This window comes from Chiloscyllium punctatum, chromosome 49 (assembly GCF_047496795.1).
Source record: "Chiloscyllium punctatum isolate Juve2018m chromosome 49, sChiPun1.3, whole genome shotgun sequence".
Taxonomy (NCBI): domain Eukaryota; kingdom Metazoa; phylum Chordata; class Chondrichthyes; order Orectolobiformes; family Hemiscylliidae; genus Chiloscyllium; species Chiloscyllium punctatum.
The window spans coordinates 4842209-4861017 of NC_092787.1; the positions used below are offsets into that span (position 1 = coordinate 4842209).

Here is an 18809-nt window from a genome sequence, read left to right on the forward strand (position 1 = left end):
TATCAAATATGTTCATAGGTTGTCCCATTCAAACTATATCGCTCCCTGGTGACCCCACACCTTGAATAACAGGGTCACTGAAATATTAAGGACAGTTTTTTGATTGACAAACAGAATGCATATCACATTCATTTAATTTCATGTATAATGGATCAAACTACCAATGCAAGGAAGGCCTGCGTGCTTGCTATAAATATCAAGCAACGATCAATGCACAGCCCGCGATTTTCCATTTCTAATGAGTGGAAAATAATTGGATGACAACTGTGATAACTTGATGCGCATGACCCATGAGCAAGGCTTCCAATTGACGGCATGAGCCATGCGCTCTGCTTTTTGAACTGGGAAATCTTTGCTCTGAGTTTCAGTATTATAAACAGGATATGCTCTGTCAGAATATTCAATGTTGGCAAACATTATATCACATGTCAGTCAGTGAGCAGAATCCTCATGTTTATCTCGCCCAAGATTACAAGTAATTTCCCTTCATGTATAAGATTGAGTGATGTGATTTCCCTTTAGTGAAAGGTTCACATGAGATCTTGGCATTTTGGGGTGGATAATTGGAGAAGTGAACTGAAAATGGATCTGCTCTTCTTGCCCCCAAGATTCATGTTCTGTCTGTGGGATAGGGGTAACAGCACAATATTTACATCAAACAACTAGTCATTAGACTGGAGTGTGACAGTAGGAATTGGCCAGTGGTACCTAGAGTGATTTGGCTATCACAGATTGAGAAGTGTGGATTACTTCAGACTCTAGTTCTCCTTTATGCTGGAATATGGTACCTGTTATTTTAATTATCGGCATTTAACTCATTATGATTTTAATGGATTTTTAATGTGGTTGCTACAGCACTAAAGCATACTAAAATAACACAGAAGGCATAGTATAGTTCCAGTAAATGTAAGGAAAATACTATAGTGGATTTGTTGGAATATCCAATGTGCTTCATTATCGTAGCAAACCAATATTGGTTGAAGAGCCTGCAAACACCCTTTGAAATGTTGTAGTTTTGTTTTTAAATTAAAAGGCCATCTATTACCTGGCTTAGAGGAAATTTTTGTAAAAATGACACAAAGTGTCTGACTTCTCTTCTCTTGCAGACATTGATCCAGTAGTTTGCAGTCCGAGCTTTCAGGCAGCAGACAGAGGAGAAAGTGTGTTTGTTCATTGTGTTTCTGGAGACAGTCGCCCCTTGGTGGAGATCAGATTGTCTAAAGACAGAAGGACTGTCAGTGAAGAGTTAGAATTTCAGGTATGAACAGATTGTAAGCTTTAACCCAGGAACTGAAACTAAGATAGTCAAACTGCTTAACTCAGTATCATTGGAGTTGAATATTAATATTTCTGTGTAAGGGGTAGTGGACTTTGTCATTACCAGCTAACTAGTTATAGACAAATTAATTCTTGACACACCTGGTTGGTTGTCATTTTTTAATGTTATGTTGATATTTCAGTATAAGATCCTGTTATGTTTCAGGTGTAGCATTTCTTCCATTTTCCCTATATTGGCTCTGAACTGGGCAATGCTTCAATGACCAACAACCATCATCAAGTACTTCGCTAAATTGAACATTGTCCATGTATAAGAGGTGACTATGAAGATTGGCACACTATTGTCCCACATGATGTATGATGCCCCAACTGGGTGCTGTCTTCACCTGGCATTATACATGCTTTGACAGGATAGCAATTGAGAGTATAGGGGAGTTGAGATTTTTTGTTAAATATGTTCAGAAGTGCTCTTACACACAAATGAAAATGTTTTTGTTTGTTTTCCCACCAACAAATCATTTGTGGTACTGTTCGCCCATTATTCACCATCACTAAGTCACCCATATTTTCCAATTGATTAATTTATGTGCAAAGCTCGGCTATGGCAATGCAGACCATTAAAAGTGAAGGACAGAATAGGGAGAGAGGGAAGGGATTAAATCAAAATGGAGTTGGAGGGTGAAATAAAGCACTCTATCTCTTGTGGTGCTCACCTCTCTCTAAAGGCATTGAGAGTATTGATAGATACCACATACTCCCTCCAGGACACTTGGGCACAAACATAGCCACAGAAAAGGGACATAGAGTTGGCAACTATGATCTGCTCCACTGCCTGCTGTCTGGACCTGTTAATGGCTACTTTGGCCTGGAGTTGAACATAGAACATAGCACAGTACAGACCCTTCGGCCCTCAATGTTATGCTGGCCTTTTATCCTACTCTAAGATCAGACTAACCTACATACCTTTCATTGTACTAACTTCCATGTGCCTGTCCAAGAGTCGCTTAAATATTCCTAATGTATCTGACTCTACTACCACTGCTGGCAGTGCATTCCACGTACCCATCACTCTCTGAGTAAAGAACCTAGCTCCAGCATCTCCCCTAAACCTTCCACCAAATACCTTAAAATTATATCCCCTCATGATAGACATTTCCACCATGGGAAAATATCTCTGGTTATCAACTCTATGCCTCTCAACATCTTGTACACCTCTATCAAGTCATCTCTCATCCTTCTTTGCTCCAATGAGAAAAGCCCTAGCTCCCTCAACCTTTCCTGATAAGACATGCCCTCCAGTCCAGGCAGCATCCTGATAAATTTCTTCTACACCCTCTCTAAAGCTTCCACATCTTTCTTACAATAAGGCGACCAGAACTGAACACAACATTCCAAGTGTGGTCTAACCAGAAGTCTATAGAGTTGCAGCATAACCTCTGGGTCTTAAACTCAATTCCCTAATGAAAGCCAACATACCAGACACCTTCTTAACAACCCTATCAGCAAGGGTGGCAACTTTGAGGGATCTATGGACATGGACCTCAAGATCACTCTGTTGCTCAAAACTGCCAAGAATCCTGCCTTTAACTCTGTATTCTGCATTCACATTCGACTTTCCAAAGTGATTGACTTCACACTTTTCCAGATTGAACACCATCTGCCACTTATCAGCCACTTATCCTGTCAATACCTCGTTGCAATCTACAACAACCCTCCACACTTTCCACAGCTCCACCAACCTTTATGTCATTGGTAAACTTACTAACCCACCCTTCCACTTCCTCATCCAAATCATTTATACAAATCACAAAGAGCAGAGGTCCCAGAACTGAACCCTGCGGAACACCACTGGTTACGGAACTCCAGGCTGAATCCTTTCTATCTACCACCACCCTCTGAATTCTATCAGCCAGCCAATTCTGTATCCAGATAGACAGGATTCTCTGTATCCCATGCCTCCTTACTTTTCTGAATGACCCTACCATGCCTTGCTAAATCCATATACACCACATCCACTGCTCTACCTTCATCAATATTATTTGTTACATCCTTAAAGAATTCAATAAGTGAGGCATGATCTGCTCCTCACAAAGCCATGCTAATTATCTCTAATCAAACTATGGTTTTCCAAGTAATCATAAATCTTGTCTCTCAGAATCATCTCCAAGTCTATTGCACACCACAGATGTAAGACTGACTGGTCTATAATTCCCAGATTTATTCCTATTCCCTTTCTTGGACATGAGAATAACATTTGCCCCCCTCCAATCATTGGGCACTACACTAGTGGACAGTGAGGACACAAAGATGATCACCAAAAGCACAGCAATCTCTTCCCTTGCTTTCTTTAGTAACCTTGGGTATATCCCATCTGGCCCAGGGGAGTTATCTATTCTTATGTTTTTCAAAAGTTTCAGCACATCCTCCTTCCTAACATCAACCTGTTCTAGCATATCAGTCTGTTTCACGCTGTCCTCAGAAACGTCAAGGTCCCTGTCATTTGAGGTAATTTATTTTTCTGTATCCAGAATTACACTTAGACAGAACTGCAGAGTTGAAGTCATTTGTGGCATTTCTAACACCATTCAACTGAGATTAGTTAGAACAAACACTGAACTGAATTTTTGAATGTGCAGAGTTCAGTGATTCATTGGACAATTATGGAAAAACATTCGGGGAACATATTTCTAATCCTCTAAGAACAGAGTTTCTCCAATAACGTGTTGTAATAAACAAAATTGCAGAGTCATGTACATTTCAAAGTTGAGTTCTGAAAAACAATCTTCTTAAAGGTTTGTGGAACAAAACAAGTATAATCTAATTTTTCATTCTTGGTGTGACATAATGTATGCATTACTGTGTAAAGGAATCTTAACAGGGAGAATCTTAAACAGTAAATATTTTCAGATTGATGTGTTCCTCTGCTCTTTAGGGACAATATAGTCACAAAAACCCTTTCAAAGCATCTGCTGAAGAACATATTGCTAATGTCTCAGAGGAAGATAACAGGAATTGCAGCAGTGTTACCTATAATCCAATACTTAATGTCACTACACATAGCAATCCAGCAACTTTGAAGGTTAAAGGTCAGTGGTGCTCTCTACTCTCTACTACCTATAATGTGATATTAAGAACAGAGATTGTCATGCACAAATTTTGTTTATTATTATTCATAAATATAAAAATGTTAGGACTGACATTGCATTCACAAGCATATCTTTTATTATTCATTAAAATGTGTATAAGATGTTAAAAAAGCTTTAAAAACTATATTGAAATGGAATCGTTAGTAAAATGCAAAATACAATTCTTTCTGTAATTGTGTGAAAAAACGATAGATATGGAAAATCTGACATAAGTGTTGGAAATATACAACTGGCTTATCTGAATCCGTGAAAAATGAGGCGGGGTCACATTTGTGGGTGGAATCTGTTGATCCTCGGACTAAGATGTCAACTGACATGACAGACTAAAATACTGGATTAGTTGTGCTGGAAGAGCACAGCAGTTCAGGCAGCATCCAACGAGCAGCGAAATCGACGTTTCGGGCAAAAGCCCTTCATCAGGAATAAAGGCAGTGAGCCTGAAGCATGGAGAGATAAGCTAGAGGAGGGTGGGGGTGGGGAGAGAGTAGCATAGAGTACAGTGGGTGAGTGGGGGAGGAGATGAAGGTGATAGGTCAAGGAGGAGAGGGTGGAGTGGATAGGTGGAAAAGAAGATAGGCAGGTCGGACAAGTCAAGGAGACAGTAACTGAGCTGGATGTTTGAAACTAGGATGAGGTGGGGGAAGGGGAAATGAGGAAGCCGCTTCATGAATTGAACAAATAAGGGAAGGGAAATGTAGAGAAAGAATAGTTGGAATGATCAAGCAGGTTTTTTGAACATCCAGGAAAAAATTAAAATGATGGAGATGACCTTCCTGAGCTTATTAAAAGAAGAAAAAAAACATTGGAAATAACTAAGTAAGGTACAAATCGAAAATACGATTTTCATTGCCTTCTGTAATACTGAACATCATCTAAATGGGGAAATACTGAAAAAAAAACTGCAGCACAGAAGGTTTAAAGGTCCTCATGCAGTCAGGTTGTAAGTTTGCTGACTGAGCTGCTAGGTTTGTTCTCAGATGTTTCATCACCATGCTAGGTAACATCATCAGTGAGCCTCTGGTGAAGTGCTGATGTTCTGTCCCACTTTCTGTTTATGTGTCTCCGTCTCTTAAGGTGGGGGATATAATTTCTGGTTCTTTTCCTCAGAGGTTGGTAAGTAGGGTCCAAATCAACGTGTTTGTTGATGGAGTTCCAGTTTGAATGCCAGGTCTCTCGGAATTCCTGTGCATGTCTCTGTTTAGCCTGTCAAAGGCCGGATGTGTTGTCCCAGTCGAAGTGGTGTCCTTCTTCATCTATATGTGAGGATATTAGTGATAGTGGGTCATGTCTTTTGGTGGCCTGTTGGTGTTTGTGCATCCTGGTAGAATGTATCCGATGTAATGTTTGTTATAGGTTTTTGCAGGGTATTTTGTAAATAACATTTGTTTTGCTGGTTGTTGGTACAGGGTTAGACCCCGTTAACCAATCTCAGAGAAAAAGAACCGGAAATGAGATTGCCCATCACAACAAACTAAGACACATAAATAGAAAGTGGGACAGAACACCAGTGCTTTACCAGAGGCTCACTGATGATGTTACCTAGCATGGTGATGAAATGTATGAAAACAAACCTGCCAGTTCAGCGAGCAAACTTGCAAGCTGAACCTCACCTTGAGCTACAAAGCTTCTCAAAAATCGCAAACATCCTCATGCGTAAATTACAAAAAGCTAGCTTCCAAGTTTTGTGGGTAATAAGGAAGGCAAATGGAATACTGACCTTTATTTGGAATATAAAAATAGACCTTGATAACACTATACAAGGCACTAGTCAGACAACAACTGGAATACTGTGAAGAATGTTGGTTCCCTTATCTAAGGCAAGATGTACAGGCATTGGAGGCAGTTCAGAGAAGTACGTGAGGTTGTTGCTGATGTATGGACAGATTTTCCCATGAGGAGAGATTGAGTAGGTTGGACCTGTACTCACTGGAGTTTAGAAGAACGAGCTGAAACCTTATTGAAATCTGTAAGGTTTTTAGGGGCTTTGCCGAGTAGATGAGGAAAGATTGTTGCCCTTTATTGGAAAGTCTGCCATTGGAGGGAAAAATCATGCCCATTTAAGACAGAGGTGAGCAAGAACCTTTTATTGAGTTGCTAGATAATCTGTAGAATTCTTTACCACAGAGGGCTGATGAGGCTGGTATAGGCAGGCTTTTTATAAGTAAGGGAATCAAGGCAGGAGTGTGGAGGTGAGAGTTATCAGATCAACTGCAATGTCTTTGAGTGGTAGATTGGACTTGATAGGCCAAATGGCTTACTTCTTTTTTTTATGGTGACTCCAGGTGTGGTTGCAGCCATTTTGAGTTTGTGCTTTGCAGATTGTGTTTCAGGCTCATTCTGATGATCTCAGGGCAAACCAAGTCTGCAAGTTCCTTTCTTTCTTGTATCCCTTCTTGAGTCCATCTGTTTTTAGTTTCCATGTTTCCACCCAATTGCTTCTGCTCCCAACATTATCTCAGGGAGCAGTCCTGTAACATAGCAATGCTTTGACGCACTGCAATCCCCTCCTCACAGGTCTGCAATGTACAGTTGTCTCCCACCCTTATGTGCTGAGTTGTCCCTGTCAAGATTGCTGTTCCCTCTGCATCCCAGCATGCTGCCTCCAATCCCCAGAACTGACTTCTCGAACTTCCATCCCTGATGACCCACCTTGACTTTCAGACTCCCAATCCCTGCATAAGGAGCCTCTGACCCTGAATGCCTCAAGTGGCCAACTGACAATGCCCAAGCCCCATGATCTCGTTTGGACCTTGCCCTTAACTATTGCCCCAGTAATCCCCTGACTAAAGACAGTCCCCTTTTAAACTGACCATGGACTATATCACTCAGATTTTGAATTGTGGCCGGTTGGCTGAAGCGTTTGAAGCATGTTTGTCATGTCAGCTGCTGGCTGATACTATAAGTGTGACACTGATGTAACACGGTGCCATATAGCAAGATATCCTCTCCCTTGACTGATCACTGGTAACAGTCATGAGAGGATGCCTGGCTTTGTGGCCGTGCTAAGTAGAAAGGTAAGATAAGAGTTCTGTGAAGCTGTCAGTTCTGAATGGGGCAGCAAGTTAAAGCAGAGATACTGTGAGCATCCAAGTAGGTATGACATGAGAGAGCACTAAGAGAACAAGTGAAGTGCCCTGAGGTGCACCCTGCAGTGTTGCTTGAGGCTGGTGTCTGTTCCAGTGTCTGCTCCTGACCTGCCAGCCACAATATCGGTGTGCTCTAAAGTGCAACATTGAAATGGACAACCGTCCAACAAGCTGTGTTGCTCTGATGAGGCTGGTCTCCTATGCTGACGTCTGAGGGTATAGCCAGTCACTACCCATAGACAGTGCCTTGAGATGCTGTAGACTACTGTCCAAGATTTAGGCATGGAGGAGCAATTAATGTGCTGGAGCTACCAGGAACTGCTTCAGACTTTTATATTAGAAATTGTCACCGTCTACATGGGAGGATTAGCAAACTGCATATAAATGAAGTGAGATTAGAGAATTGTCAGTTGTATGTGTATAGGACTCTCCCTACTTACTAGTGAGTTTCTCGTCTCACTGTCCAATCCTTGGGTGAAAAATCAGATTCTTCTCAACAAACGCATTGCTGATTGGAGTCATACCTGATACACAGGTTGTAGTTGTTGAAGGTCTCAGCCCCAGGACATCTCTGCAGGAACTCCTCAGGGCACCGTCCTAGGCCCAATCATCTTCAGCTGCTTCATCAATGACCTTGCCTCCATCATAAGGTCAGAAGTGGGGATGTTTGCACAATGTTCAGCACCATTTGTGATTCCTCAGATCTTAAAGTAATTCATGTTTAAAGGGGCAACACAGTAACTCAATGGTTAGCACTGCTGCCTCACAGCGCCAGGGACCCAGGTTCGATTCCAATCTCGGGCAACTGTCTGTGTGGAGTTTGCATGTTCTCCCCATGTCTGCGTGGGTTTCTTCCACAATCTAAAGAAGTGCAGCTTAGGTGAATTGGCCAAACTGAATTGCCCCTGGTGTTCAGTGATGTGTGGGTTAGGTGTATTGGTCAGGGGTAAATGTAGAGTAATAGAGGAGGGTAATTTGGAGGTTTGGTGTGGACTTGTTGGGCCGAAAGGCCTGTTTCCACACTGTAGGGCTTCTATGATTCTATGAAACAAGATCTGGACAATATCCAGGCTTGCACTGACACGTGACAAATGCCAGGCATTGACCATCTCCAATAAGAGATAATCCTACTACAACCCCTTGACATTTAATGGTGTTACCATCACTGAATCCCTCACTATTAGCATCCTGGGGTTACTATTGACTCAAAACTTAACTGGAGTCACCACATAAACACACTGGCTACAAGAGCAGGTCAGAGGCTTGGAATACTGTGGCGAGTAATTCACCTCCTGACACCCCAAAGCCTGTCCATCATTTACATGGCACAAGTCAGGACTGTGATGGAATATTCCCAACTTGCCTGGATGAGTGCAGCTACAACAACAGTCAAGAAGCTTGACACCATCCAGGACAAAGTACCCTGCTTGATTGACACCATATCCACTCATTCCGTCATCAATCCTCGGGAAGCAGCAAGGTGCTATCTACAAGTTGCACTGCAGAAATTCATCAAAGATCCAACACCCTTCAAAATCCACGACCACTTCCAACCGGAAGGAGTAGGGCAGCAGATACATGGGAACATCACCCCCTGCAAGTTCCCCTCCAAGCCACTTACCACCCTGACTTGGATATATATGCCTGTTCCTTTACTGTCACTATGTCAAAAACCTAGAATTCCATCCCTAATACATTGTGGATCAACCTGTACCAAATGGACTGCAGCAGTTCAAGAATACAGCTCACGACCACCTTCTCAAGGGCAACTAGGGACGGTCAGTAAGTGCTGGCCCAGATCTCACAACAAACAAAACATCGGAAATCTCATTTTTACGATCACACCATATTTATCCAATCACATACCGATGCCTATATTTTTCAAGGGCTAAAAATATTCAGCCTAAAACGTTTCCTTTTAATAAATTCACTTTCTTGCAGCTAGGGGTTTGGCAAAGCCTATCTACTAAAGCCTGGTGAATCAAGTTTAGTTTGTTTGCTTCAAAGTTTTGTCTGCCCCTGAATTCTAAAAGTAAGAGGGAGGTAGCTCCTCAAATACGTAAAGAATATTTAACCTAAAATATTTCAAATCACAGATCAAGCATTATGGGGAGAAGGCAGGAGAATTGGGCTGAGAAAAATGGCAGCCATGGGTCAAATGGCAGCACAGACTCGATGGGCCAAATGGCCAAATTCTGCTCTAAAATCTTATGATCTTATGGTCTATCAATGCCGTCAGTTCCTTTGTCCAAATTGTTAATGTTTAATGTGAATAGTTCTGGTCCAAACACTGACCCCTGGTCACCAGCTGCCATCCTGAAAAAGACCACTTCATCCCCACTCTCTGCCTTTTGACAGTCAGCTAATTCTCGGTCCTTGCCAATACCTTACCCCTAACACCATAGACTCTTAGCTTGTTTAGCAACCTTCCAAGTATTCAGAAATCTCATCCTTAATGATGGAGCCTACAATCTTACCAATGGCCAAGGTCAGCTAACTGGACTATCGTTTTCTGTCTTCTACTTCCCTGCCTTCTTAAACAGGGGTGTTACATTATCCCAATTTCCAATCCTCCAGGACCCTCCCTAACTCCTGTCATTCCTGAAAGATCACCACTTTACATTCTCCTCAGCTATCTCCATCAGATCTGTGGAGGGGGTTGGGTGGGGTTTGGGGTTAGTCCATCTGGCCTGGACCATATGTTAGACCATATCTCCACCTGATCCGGTTGATTTATCCTCCTTCAAACCTTTCAGCTTCCCCAGCACCTTCTCCTGAGTGATAGCGATTACACACATTTTCACCCCGACACTCTTGAAGTTCTGGATGCTGCTGGTATCTTCCACTATGAAAATTGATGGAAAGTATCCACTAAATTCCTCCACCATTTCTTTGATCCCCGTCACTACCTCTCCAACCTCATTTTCCAGTGGTCCAGTCTGCATTCTTGGCTCTCTCTCACCTTTTCTATTTGTAAAAAAAAAACTCTTGCATTCATCATTAATTTTCCTGGCTCACTGGCCTTCATATTTCATCTTCTCCCCCCCCCCTTATTGCTTTTTTAGATCTTCTTTGCTAGTTTTTAAAGGCTTCCCAATCTCTTGCTTCCTACTAATCTTAACCACATTGTATGCTTTTTCATTTGCTTTTATGCTGTCCCTGTCTTCCCTTGTCAGCTCATCCTCCCTTCAGTACATTTCTTCTTCCTTGGGATGAATTTCTGGTGTGCCTCCCGAATTACCCCCATCGCTGATCCATTATCTTCCCTGCTACGCTCCCTTTCCAATCAACTCTGGTCAACTCCTCCCTCATTTGTAGTTACTTTTACTCAATGGTAATACTGTTACATCTGATTCCAGTTTCTCCCTCTCAAACTGCAGGGTGAATTCTATGATATTATGGTTAGTGTTGGAAAAGCACAGCAGGTCAGGCAGCGTTGGAGGAGCAGGAGAATTTACGTTTCAGGCAAGAGGCCTTCAGGAATGAGGCTTGTGGGTTGGGGAGCTGAGAGATAAATGGGAGGGGGAGTGGGGTTGGGGGAAGGTAGCTGGCAATGCAATAAGTAGATGAAGATGAGGGAGACGTTGATAGGTTGGAGAGGAGGGTGGAATGGATGGATGGGAAGGACAATGGACAGGTAAAGAGAGCGGTGCTGAGGGCGGAGGCTTGGGATTGGGTTAATGTGGAGGCTGGGAAAGTGCGAAAACTGGTGAAATTCACATTAATCCCGTGTGGTTGCAGGGTCCCTAGGTGGAAGATGAGGCATTCTTCCTCCAGGCATCAGGTGGCTAGGGTTTGGCGATGGAGGAGGCTCAGGACCTGCATGTCTTTGGTGGAGTGGGAGGGGGGAGTTGAATCGTTCAGCCATAAGGCACTGAGGTTGTTTGGTGTGGGTATCCCAGAGATGTTCTCTGAAATGATCCGCAAGTTGGCGTCCTGTCTCCCCGATGTAGAGGAGATCACATCGGGTGCAACGGATACAGTAGATGACATTGGTGGAGGTACAGGTAAACTTCTGTTGGATGTGGAAGGATCCTTTGGGACCTTGGACAGAGGTGAGGGGGGAGGTGTGGGCTCAGGTTTTGCACTTCTTGCAGTGGCAGGGGAATGTGCTGGGAGTGGGGTGAGGGCTGGTGGGGGGGCGTGGATCCGACAAGAGAGTCACAGAGGGAGTGGTCTCTCCGGAATGCGGGTAGGGGTGGGGAGGGAAATATATCCCTAGTGATGGGATCCCCTTCCTGGACGTCTCCATGTCCATCTCCGACAACCGACTGACCATGGACATCTACTGCAAACCCACCAACTCCCACATACCTGGACAAACCTCCTCCCACTCTGCCTCCTGTAAAAATGCCATCCCTTATTCTCAATTCCTCTGCCTCCACCGCATCTGTTCCCAGGCTGACCAATTCCATCATAGAAAATCCCAGATGGCCTCCTTCTTCAAAGACCGCAATTCCCCTTCCCATGTGGTCAACGATGCCCTCCAGCATCTACCCCACTTCCCGCACCTCCATCCTTGATCCCCACCCCTCCCAATGCAACAAGGACAGAACCTTCCACCCCACCAACTTCCACATACATCGCATCATCCTCTGTAACTTCCGCCACCTACAAGCAGACCCCACCACTTGAGATATATTTTCCTCCCCATCCCTATCAGCATTCCGGAGAGATCACTCCCAATGCGACTCACTTATCAGATCCATGCCCCCCCCCCCACCCCACCAGCTCTCATCCGACTCCCGGCACCTTCCCCTGCCACCGCAGGAAGTGCAAAACCTGGGCCCACACCTCCCCCCCTCGCCTCTGTCCAAGGCCCCAAAGGGTCCTTCCACATCCAACAGAAATTTACCTGTACCTCCATAAATGTCATCAACTCTATCCATTGCACCCGATGTGATCTCCTCTACATCGGGGAGACAGGATGCCAACTTGCGGATCGTTTCAAGGAACATTTCTGGGACACCCACACCAACCAACCCACTGTCCTGTGGCTGAACGCTTCAACTCCCCTCACACTCAACCAAGGACACGCAGGTCCTGGACCTCTGACCTATGACCTTCTCCCCACCTTCACCTACCTATTGTATTCTCAGCTTCCCCCACCAACCCCCTTCCATTTATCTCTTAGCTCCCCCCCAATCCCGGCCCACAAACCTCATTCCTGATGAAGGGCTTATGCTTGGAACATGGATTCTCCTGCTCCTCGGATGCTGCCTGACCTGCTGTGCTTTTCCGGTAATGCACTCTTGATTCATTACACATCCACTAACTCCAGAACCGTTCACCCAGTGAGCTCTACCACAAGCTTCTCCAAAAAGCTATGTCATAGAAATTCCACAAATTCCTTTTCTTCAGATCAACAACCAACCTGATTTTCCTGGTCCACCAGGATTATTATAATAGTGCCTTTTCTATCTCTTGATTTATTTTCTATCCCACATCCTGACTATTGCTAGGAGACCTGAACACAACTCCCATTAGGGTCTTTTTTTCTTTGCGGTTTTTTTCTACCCGTACAGATTATACACCTTCTGACTCTAAATCAATTTCATTTCTTACCAACAAGGCCATTCCAGCTCTCTCTGACCATGTACTTGTCATAGAGTCATAGAGATATACAGCAAAGAAACAGACCCTTCGGTCCAACTTGTCCATGACGAGCAGATATCCCAACCTAATTTAGTCCTATTTGCCATTTGTCCCATTTCCCTCTGGAATGAGCTGCCAGAGGAAGTGGTGGAGGCTGGATTTAAAAGGCTTCTGGATGGGTATGTGAATCCTTTCGATAGGATGCGTAGCCTTGGATATTTAGTTCCTAGCCCTGATCCCATTGCAGCCATGACTCTGTGATACCCACAGCATCGTATCTGCCAACTTCAATCTGTGCTTCAAGATCATTTACCTTGCTTCATATAGTTCACGTGTTTAAGTACAACATCCTCAGTACTGTGCTGACTGCCCCTTTTCTCATAGCTGTCCCCTTGTCTGCTGTGCCTGAAGTTAGATTTCTGAGCTTTTCCAGATTCTCTGTCTTATATGCTTGCTCTTGAACGAAGAAAGGACAGAATCTTCAATGGGAAGAAAGATAGGCTGTTGATGAGACATGAGAGACCTTGGGAAATGGATGTAGATTTGCTCACTGAGCTCGAAGGTTCGTTTTCAGATGTTTCGTCACCATACTAGGTAACATCATCAGTGAAGCCCTGGTGGTATGGCTCGCTTTCTATTTATGTGTTTTGTTTTCTTTGGGTTGGTAATGTCATTTCCTGCGGTGATGTCATTTCCGGTCATGCCATACCATCAGTGCTTCATCCAGAGGCTCACTGATGATGTTACCCAGTATGGTGACGAAACATCTGAAAATGAACCTTTTAGCTCAGTGAGCAAACCTACATCCAGAATCTGAGCCACAAGTCTTCTCAAAACTCGCAAAGACTTTGGGATCTTAGGAAAATGGTATTTATCTTTTTATCAATGAGCATGATAGAGATCAGGTCTATGCTGATTGAATAACCGCACAGAAAGAAAACTAAAGCTGATAGACATAAGGACTGGCAATGTGAGGAAAGTGGAATAGAATCATCTGCCAAAGTTTGGATGGGGTTAGCTGATAATTCGAAGGGCATTAGTGAAATGGAAGAAGAATGGGGTATAGAATAGAATCCTGGAGAAGTACCGAATTCATAGAAAACAGGCAGAATAAGTTCACTAATTACAATGTATAAATGGAGCAAGTTGAGTGAGGCATGTAGCTGGCAAGAGGCCGTCTGCTAAGGCAGAGACATGTGACACAATGATAGATGATACAGAGAAACATAATATAGTCAGCAAGTTCACCAGTGGAACTGCGATGCCATACACTATCTTGGAGATCACAAACTAGGTTAACAGTTACAAGGTGATAATTTATTTTGAAGCTAATGGAGGCAGCAAAGAATTGAATAGGAGAATTAGTTGCCTTTACGGAGAGAGCTGAGATTGAGATACCTGGGAGGTGATTAGATTGGAGTATCTCTACAAAAGGGAGCTATTTGTGGATCCACTGGCTTTTTATAGTTCTTGCAAATTCTGAAAAGTGAAATTTGTATTGAGGGAGAACAATCTGGAAATTTTTGATACACTACTATCCTATGCCAACAGATGGGGATATTTCTCATCTTGTTCCTAGCATTGAACAAAGCACTGAAATTTTAAACAGAAACAGAAACTAAATCAAACACACAGTGGTTTCATTACATCTGAAATCAGAAAGATATAAGTTGATGTTTTTAATGGCATCCTCTATCTGATCCTTTGTTTAAAAAATATCTTGAAATTAATTAAATTGTTGGCTGTGTTTTTTGATGCATCAGAATCAAATACAGCAGATGAGGTTAATTGAACCATTTTCAGAGCCACAATATTAGTGACCAGTGATGTGAATTCAATTTCTATAATTATATATTTGGAAGTACTTTTGAAATAAAGGGCTTCATAATTCAATCCTCTTCATTGGTTGACAAATTGAGATTGAGTCAGAAAATATGGTTCAGTGTAAACCATTTACTGTTGCTGAAATGGTTTATACTTTGAAGTTGACAAATTTACATGTGAAATTGAGTTTGTAACAAAGTGGTACCTTAAGCAACGCTATTCTAGGAAAACGTTTGTAATTGTGTTACTGCACTATCACTGACTGTTTAGCATTCTTTGCTACTTATCTATAGTCTAAATGAATCTAGGCTTAGTATCTGGCTCCAATTCCCCACAAATATTCCATTTATGTGGGACCCCCAATTTATGGAAGTCAGCCTTACGCATGATTATACTTATGAACGCAATCCCATCCAGGGGAAATAATTTTAAATATCTGACACATGAACGTTTTTTACCCTTATGAATGGCTACTTTGTATTGTCCTGTAATGTGTGCCGACTTGTTTATAAATCAGCTCACGAATGGACTCAAGAATGGAACCCGTTCACAATCCGAGGACTACCTGTATTTATGTTTATAGTTTATAACAGGAGCTCCAGCGGCAGGTGGTAGTGCTGAAGGAGGACAGCTACAGATTCTCATTGGAAAGGAAAGAGCATCTTTGGTGGAGAGAGGGTTGGTGGGAAAGAAAAGAACACAGGTGTTGTCACTTTCATTCACAAGATCCCATTCCCTGCACATGGAATCAATAGAACAAAGAACAATGCAACACAAAAGCAGGCCTTTTGGCCTACCAAGACTACACCAACACATGATGCCTCCATTTTGGCTGTATCCCTCTATTCCCTGGATTAGTGGTGCTGGAAGAGCACAGCAGTTCAGGCAGCATCCAACGAACAGTAAAATCGACGTTTCGGGCAAAAGCTATTCCCTCTATTCCCTCCCTAAACATGTATATGTCAAGAAGCTCTTAAATGTTGCTGTTGTTTTGACATCCACCACCTCCTCTGGCAATGCATTCCAGGCATTTACCACCCTCTGTGTTAAAAACCTGCCTCTCACATCTTCTTTAAACTTACCCCCTTTTACCTTAAACCCTAGTAATTGACATTTCTACCCGGGGAAAACGACTCAGACTATCCATTCAATCCATGCCTCTTATAATTTTATAAACTTTCTCTCAGGTTGCCTCTCAACCTTCGACATTCAAGTGAAAACAAAACCAAGTTTGTTCAATCTCTCCTCATAACTAATACTCTCCAATCCAGGAACACCTTCGTAAATCATTTCTGTACCCTCTCAAAGCCATCATGACCTTCTGGTAGTGTGGCAACCAGAACCATACACAATATTCCAAATGTGGCTGAACTAAAGTTCTATACAGCTTCAACATGACTTGCCAATTTTTTATGCTGATGAAGGCAAGCATGATATATGCCTTCTTGACCACCTTATCCACTTGTGTTGCCACTTTCAGGGAACAGTGGACCTATGCTCCTAGATCCCTCTGTATGTTGATGCTACTAGGGGTTCCGCCATTGTATAGTTCCCTCTTGCATTAGTCTTTCCAAAATGCATCACCTTACATGTGGCAAGCTTAAACTTGATCAGGCTAAAGATTTAGCCTATCTATATCCTGCAGTCGTCTGGCAATCCTTCTCAAGCCCCACCAATCTTTCTGTTGTCCACAATAGTTCCGCATTTATCCTTAATTTCTCTTCATTTTTGCAATGACCTGTTGCCAGTGGAATAAAGAATCCATCCTTCATGATCTTTGGGTCTTCCATATGTTCAAATGTCATGTTGCAATCCATTAATGATTGGCAGGACTATCTCATTCACATTTTTGAAAAATGTTGATAAACATGCTTTTATACCATCTTTGCTGCTCACTGTCCTTAAAAGAATTAATTAGGTGGCCTCTGCACCTTTTTAGGTTTTGTGTTACAAGTTGCAAGTGCATGTTGTCTCTGATCAGGTGATTAACTTGATATGATCTTAAAACTATTTTAAAGGGGGAGGTTTGACGACTGTCTATTTGTGCTTCTCATTTAGCCTTAACGCCTAAACTCCACATCATTAAGAGCCCAGAGGACATCACAGTCGCATCGGGAAAAACAGCCTCTGTGCACTGCGCAATTCAGGGATTCCATTGGTCAAATGTCACATGGTTCAAAAACAACAAGCCTTTAAATGGCATCATGAAATACGATGACAGCCAACACATTTTAATGTTACGGTAAATAAGCATTTAACACTTTCTGCTATAGCCCAGTTATTACACAGTGCAGAATTACAAAATTAACTGTAATTTCCTGCTTTGTTCATTTGCCTCCTGTGGAATGGATTTACTCAATTGTAACCAGATATCTTTGATTTTAGAATAAAAGTTATATCCTTTTCAATACTTACTGTGTTCATACTTGGTAAACTAAAACTATTGTCATAGCAGAAATAGATGTGTATAGTTATGTTGTTTTGAGAAAAGTGTATGAAGAGCATGAACCAACTTTCTAAGGATACACTATCCTTTTCACAAAACCTCTAGTGTGCCCCTGAGTTTTGTTTTCGGAGATCTGAGTGTTGATAGATATGCAAATATTTAACTTTTGAAACTCAGAGAAAACAGTTACACCGCTAGAAACAGGAAATAGGGAAATGCATCAAACGTTCTGGTACTATCTACTTGGATATTTTAAATTTGAACTCTAATCAGGGCCTATCAAGTGATCTAATTCCACAGAGTTGGGGTTCAATTGATCAAGAAAAAGGTCGATTTCTAGGGGTTTTGACAAGTTCTGTTTTGTGTCAAACTAGAAGTTTGAGATTGTGTCATACTCCACATGTGTAAGAACAGTTTCACCTGGACTCCAAACTGCTAGCATTGAACAGAAATGTCTCAACAATGGGAGTAAAGTGGAGCCATGATTCTGCTCATGCAAAACACGACCCAGTACAGTGATCCCATTTACATTTGAAACCGGAATGATTCCAGTTACATTTATTCACCAATGATACTGCTGATAGGGTTCAATGTTTAAAGCATTAAAGGGCACCACATAATAATAATGTTTAATAAACCACCTTGACAGAGGGAATGATAGTTAGTGATAACATCACATATGATTCATGAACATTGGTATTGCTCAGATCACAAGCATCACTTGGCTTGCAAACTCTTAACAAAACTGCTCAAGAAAGACAAGCCTTGTTTGGACAGTTTGTTGCTAGTTGGTTCTGAGACGATGAATATTTTATGGGCTCTTTCTGATGTTGTGTTTTACAGGAATATGTCCTTTGAAGATGAAGGCTTCTATCACTGTGAAGAGAACATTAGGAATGAAATAGTAACCTCACAGGCAGCATATCTTCTGCCTGCTGGTAAAACCAACTTAGCAGACTATAAGCTAAAAGGAAAAGTCAATAATCAGACCTTAAAAATGTGTGATTGGATTTTACAAAGTTGTAATATTGTTGGTTGTCAGGTTAGGTGAATTGGCCATGCTAAAATTGCCTGTAGTGTTGGGTGAAGGGGTAAATGTAGAGGAATGTGTCTGAGTGGGTTGCTCTTCGGAGGGTCAGTGTGAACTTGTTGGGCCGAAGGGTCTGTTTCCACACTGTAAGTAATCTAAAATCTAAATCTAAAGTCACTTCTTCTGGCTTGCTACTCTGCTCCCTTCTGAAAATGAGCACCAAGTAACTTGTTCCCCTTTATATTTTATAATGAGAAAACCAGTTTCAAATGAACTTAATCAGAAAAATAACTTGATGGAAAGAATAAAATACTCTAGTAAGACCTGGGTTTTGTAACATTGATAGTCAAATTCGGCCAGTAATTTTGCCATAAAATACTTGTATTTAAAACATAGGGATTATG

The 18809-nt window shown here is 42.3% G+C and overlaps 1 protein-coding gene across 1 annotated transcript in view; it reads left to right on the top strand.

The window, feature by feature from the left end:
• Positions 1–18809, top strand: part of LOC140469537 (uncharacterized) — a 107119-nt gene that overhangs the window by 34488 nt on the left and 53822 nt on the right. The window contains exons 4-7 of the mRNA XM_072566144.1: positions 1107–1258; positions 4211–4364; positions 16988–17171; positions 18219–18313. Of these exons, the coding sequence (XP_072422245.1) occupies positions 1107–1258; positions 4211–4364; positions 16988–17171; positions 18219–18313 (585 nt within the window). The remainder of the gene's footprint in view (positions 1–1106; positions 1259–4210; positions 4365–16987; positions 17172–18218; positions 18314–18809) is intronic.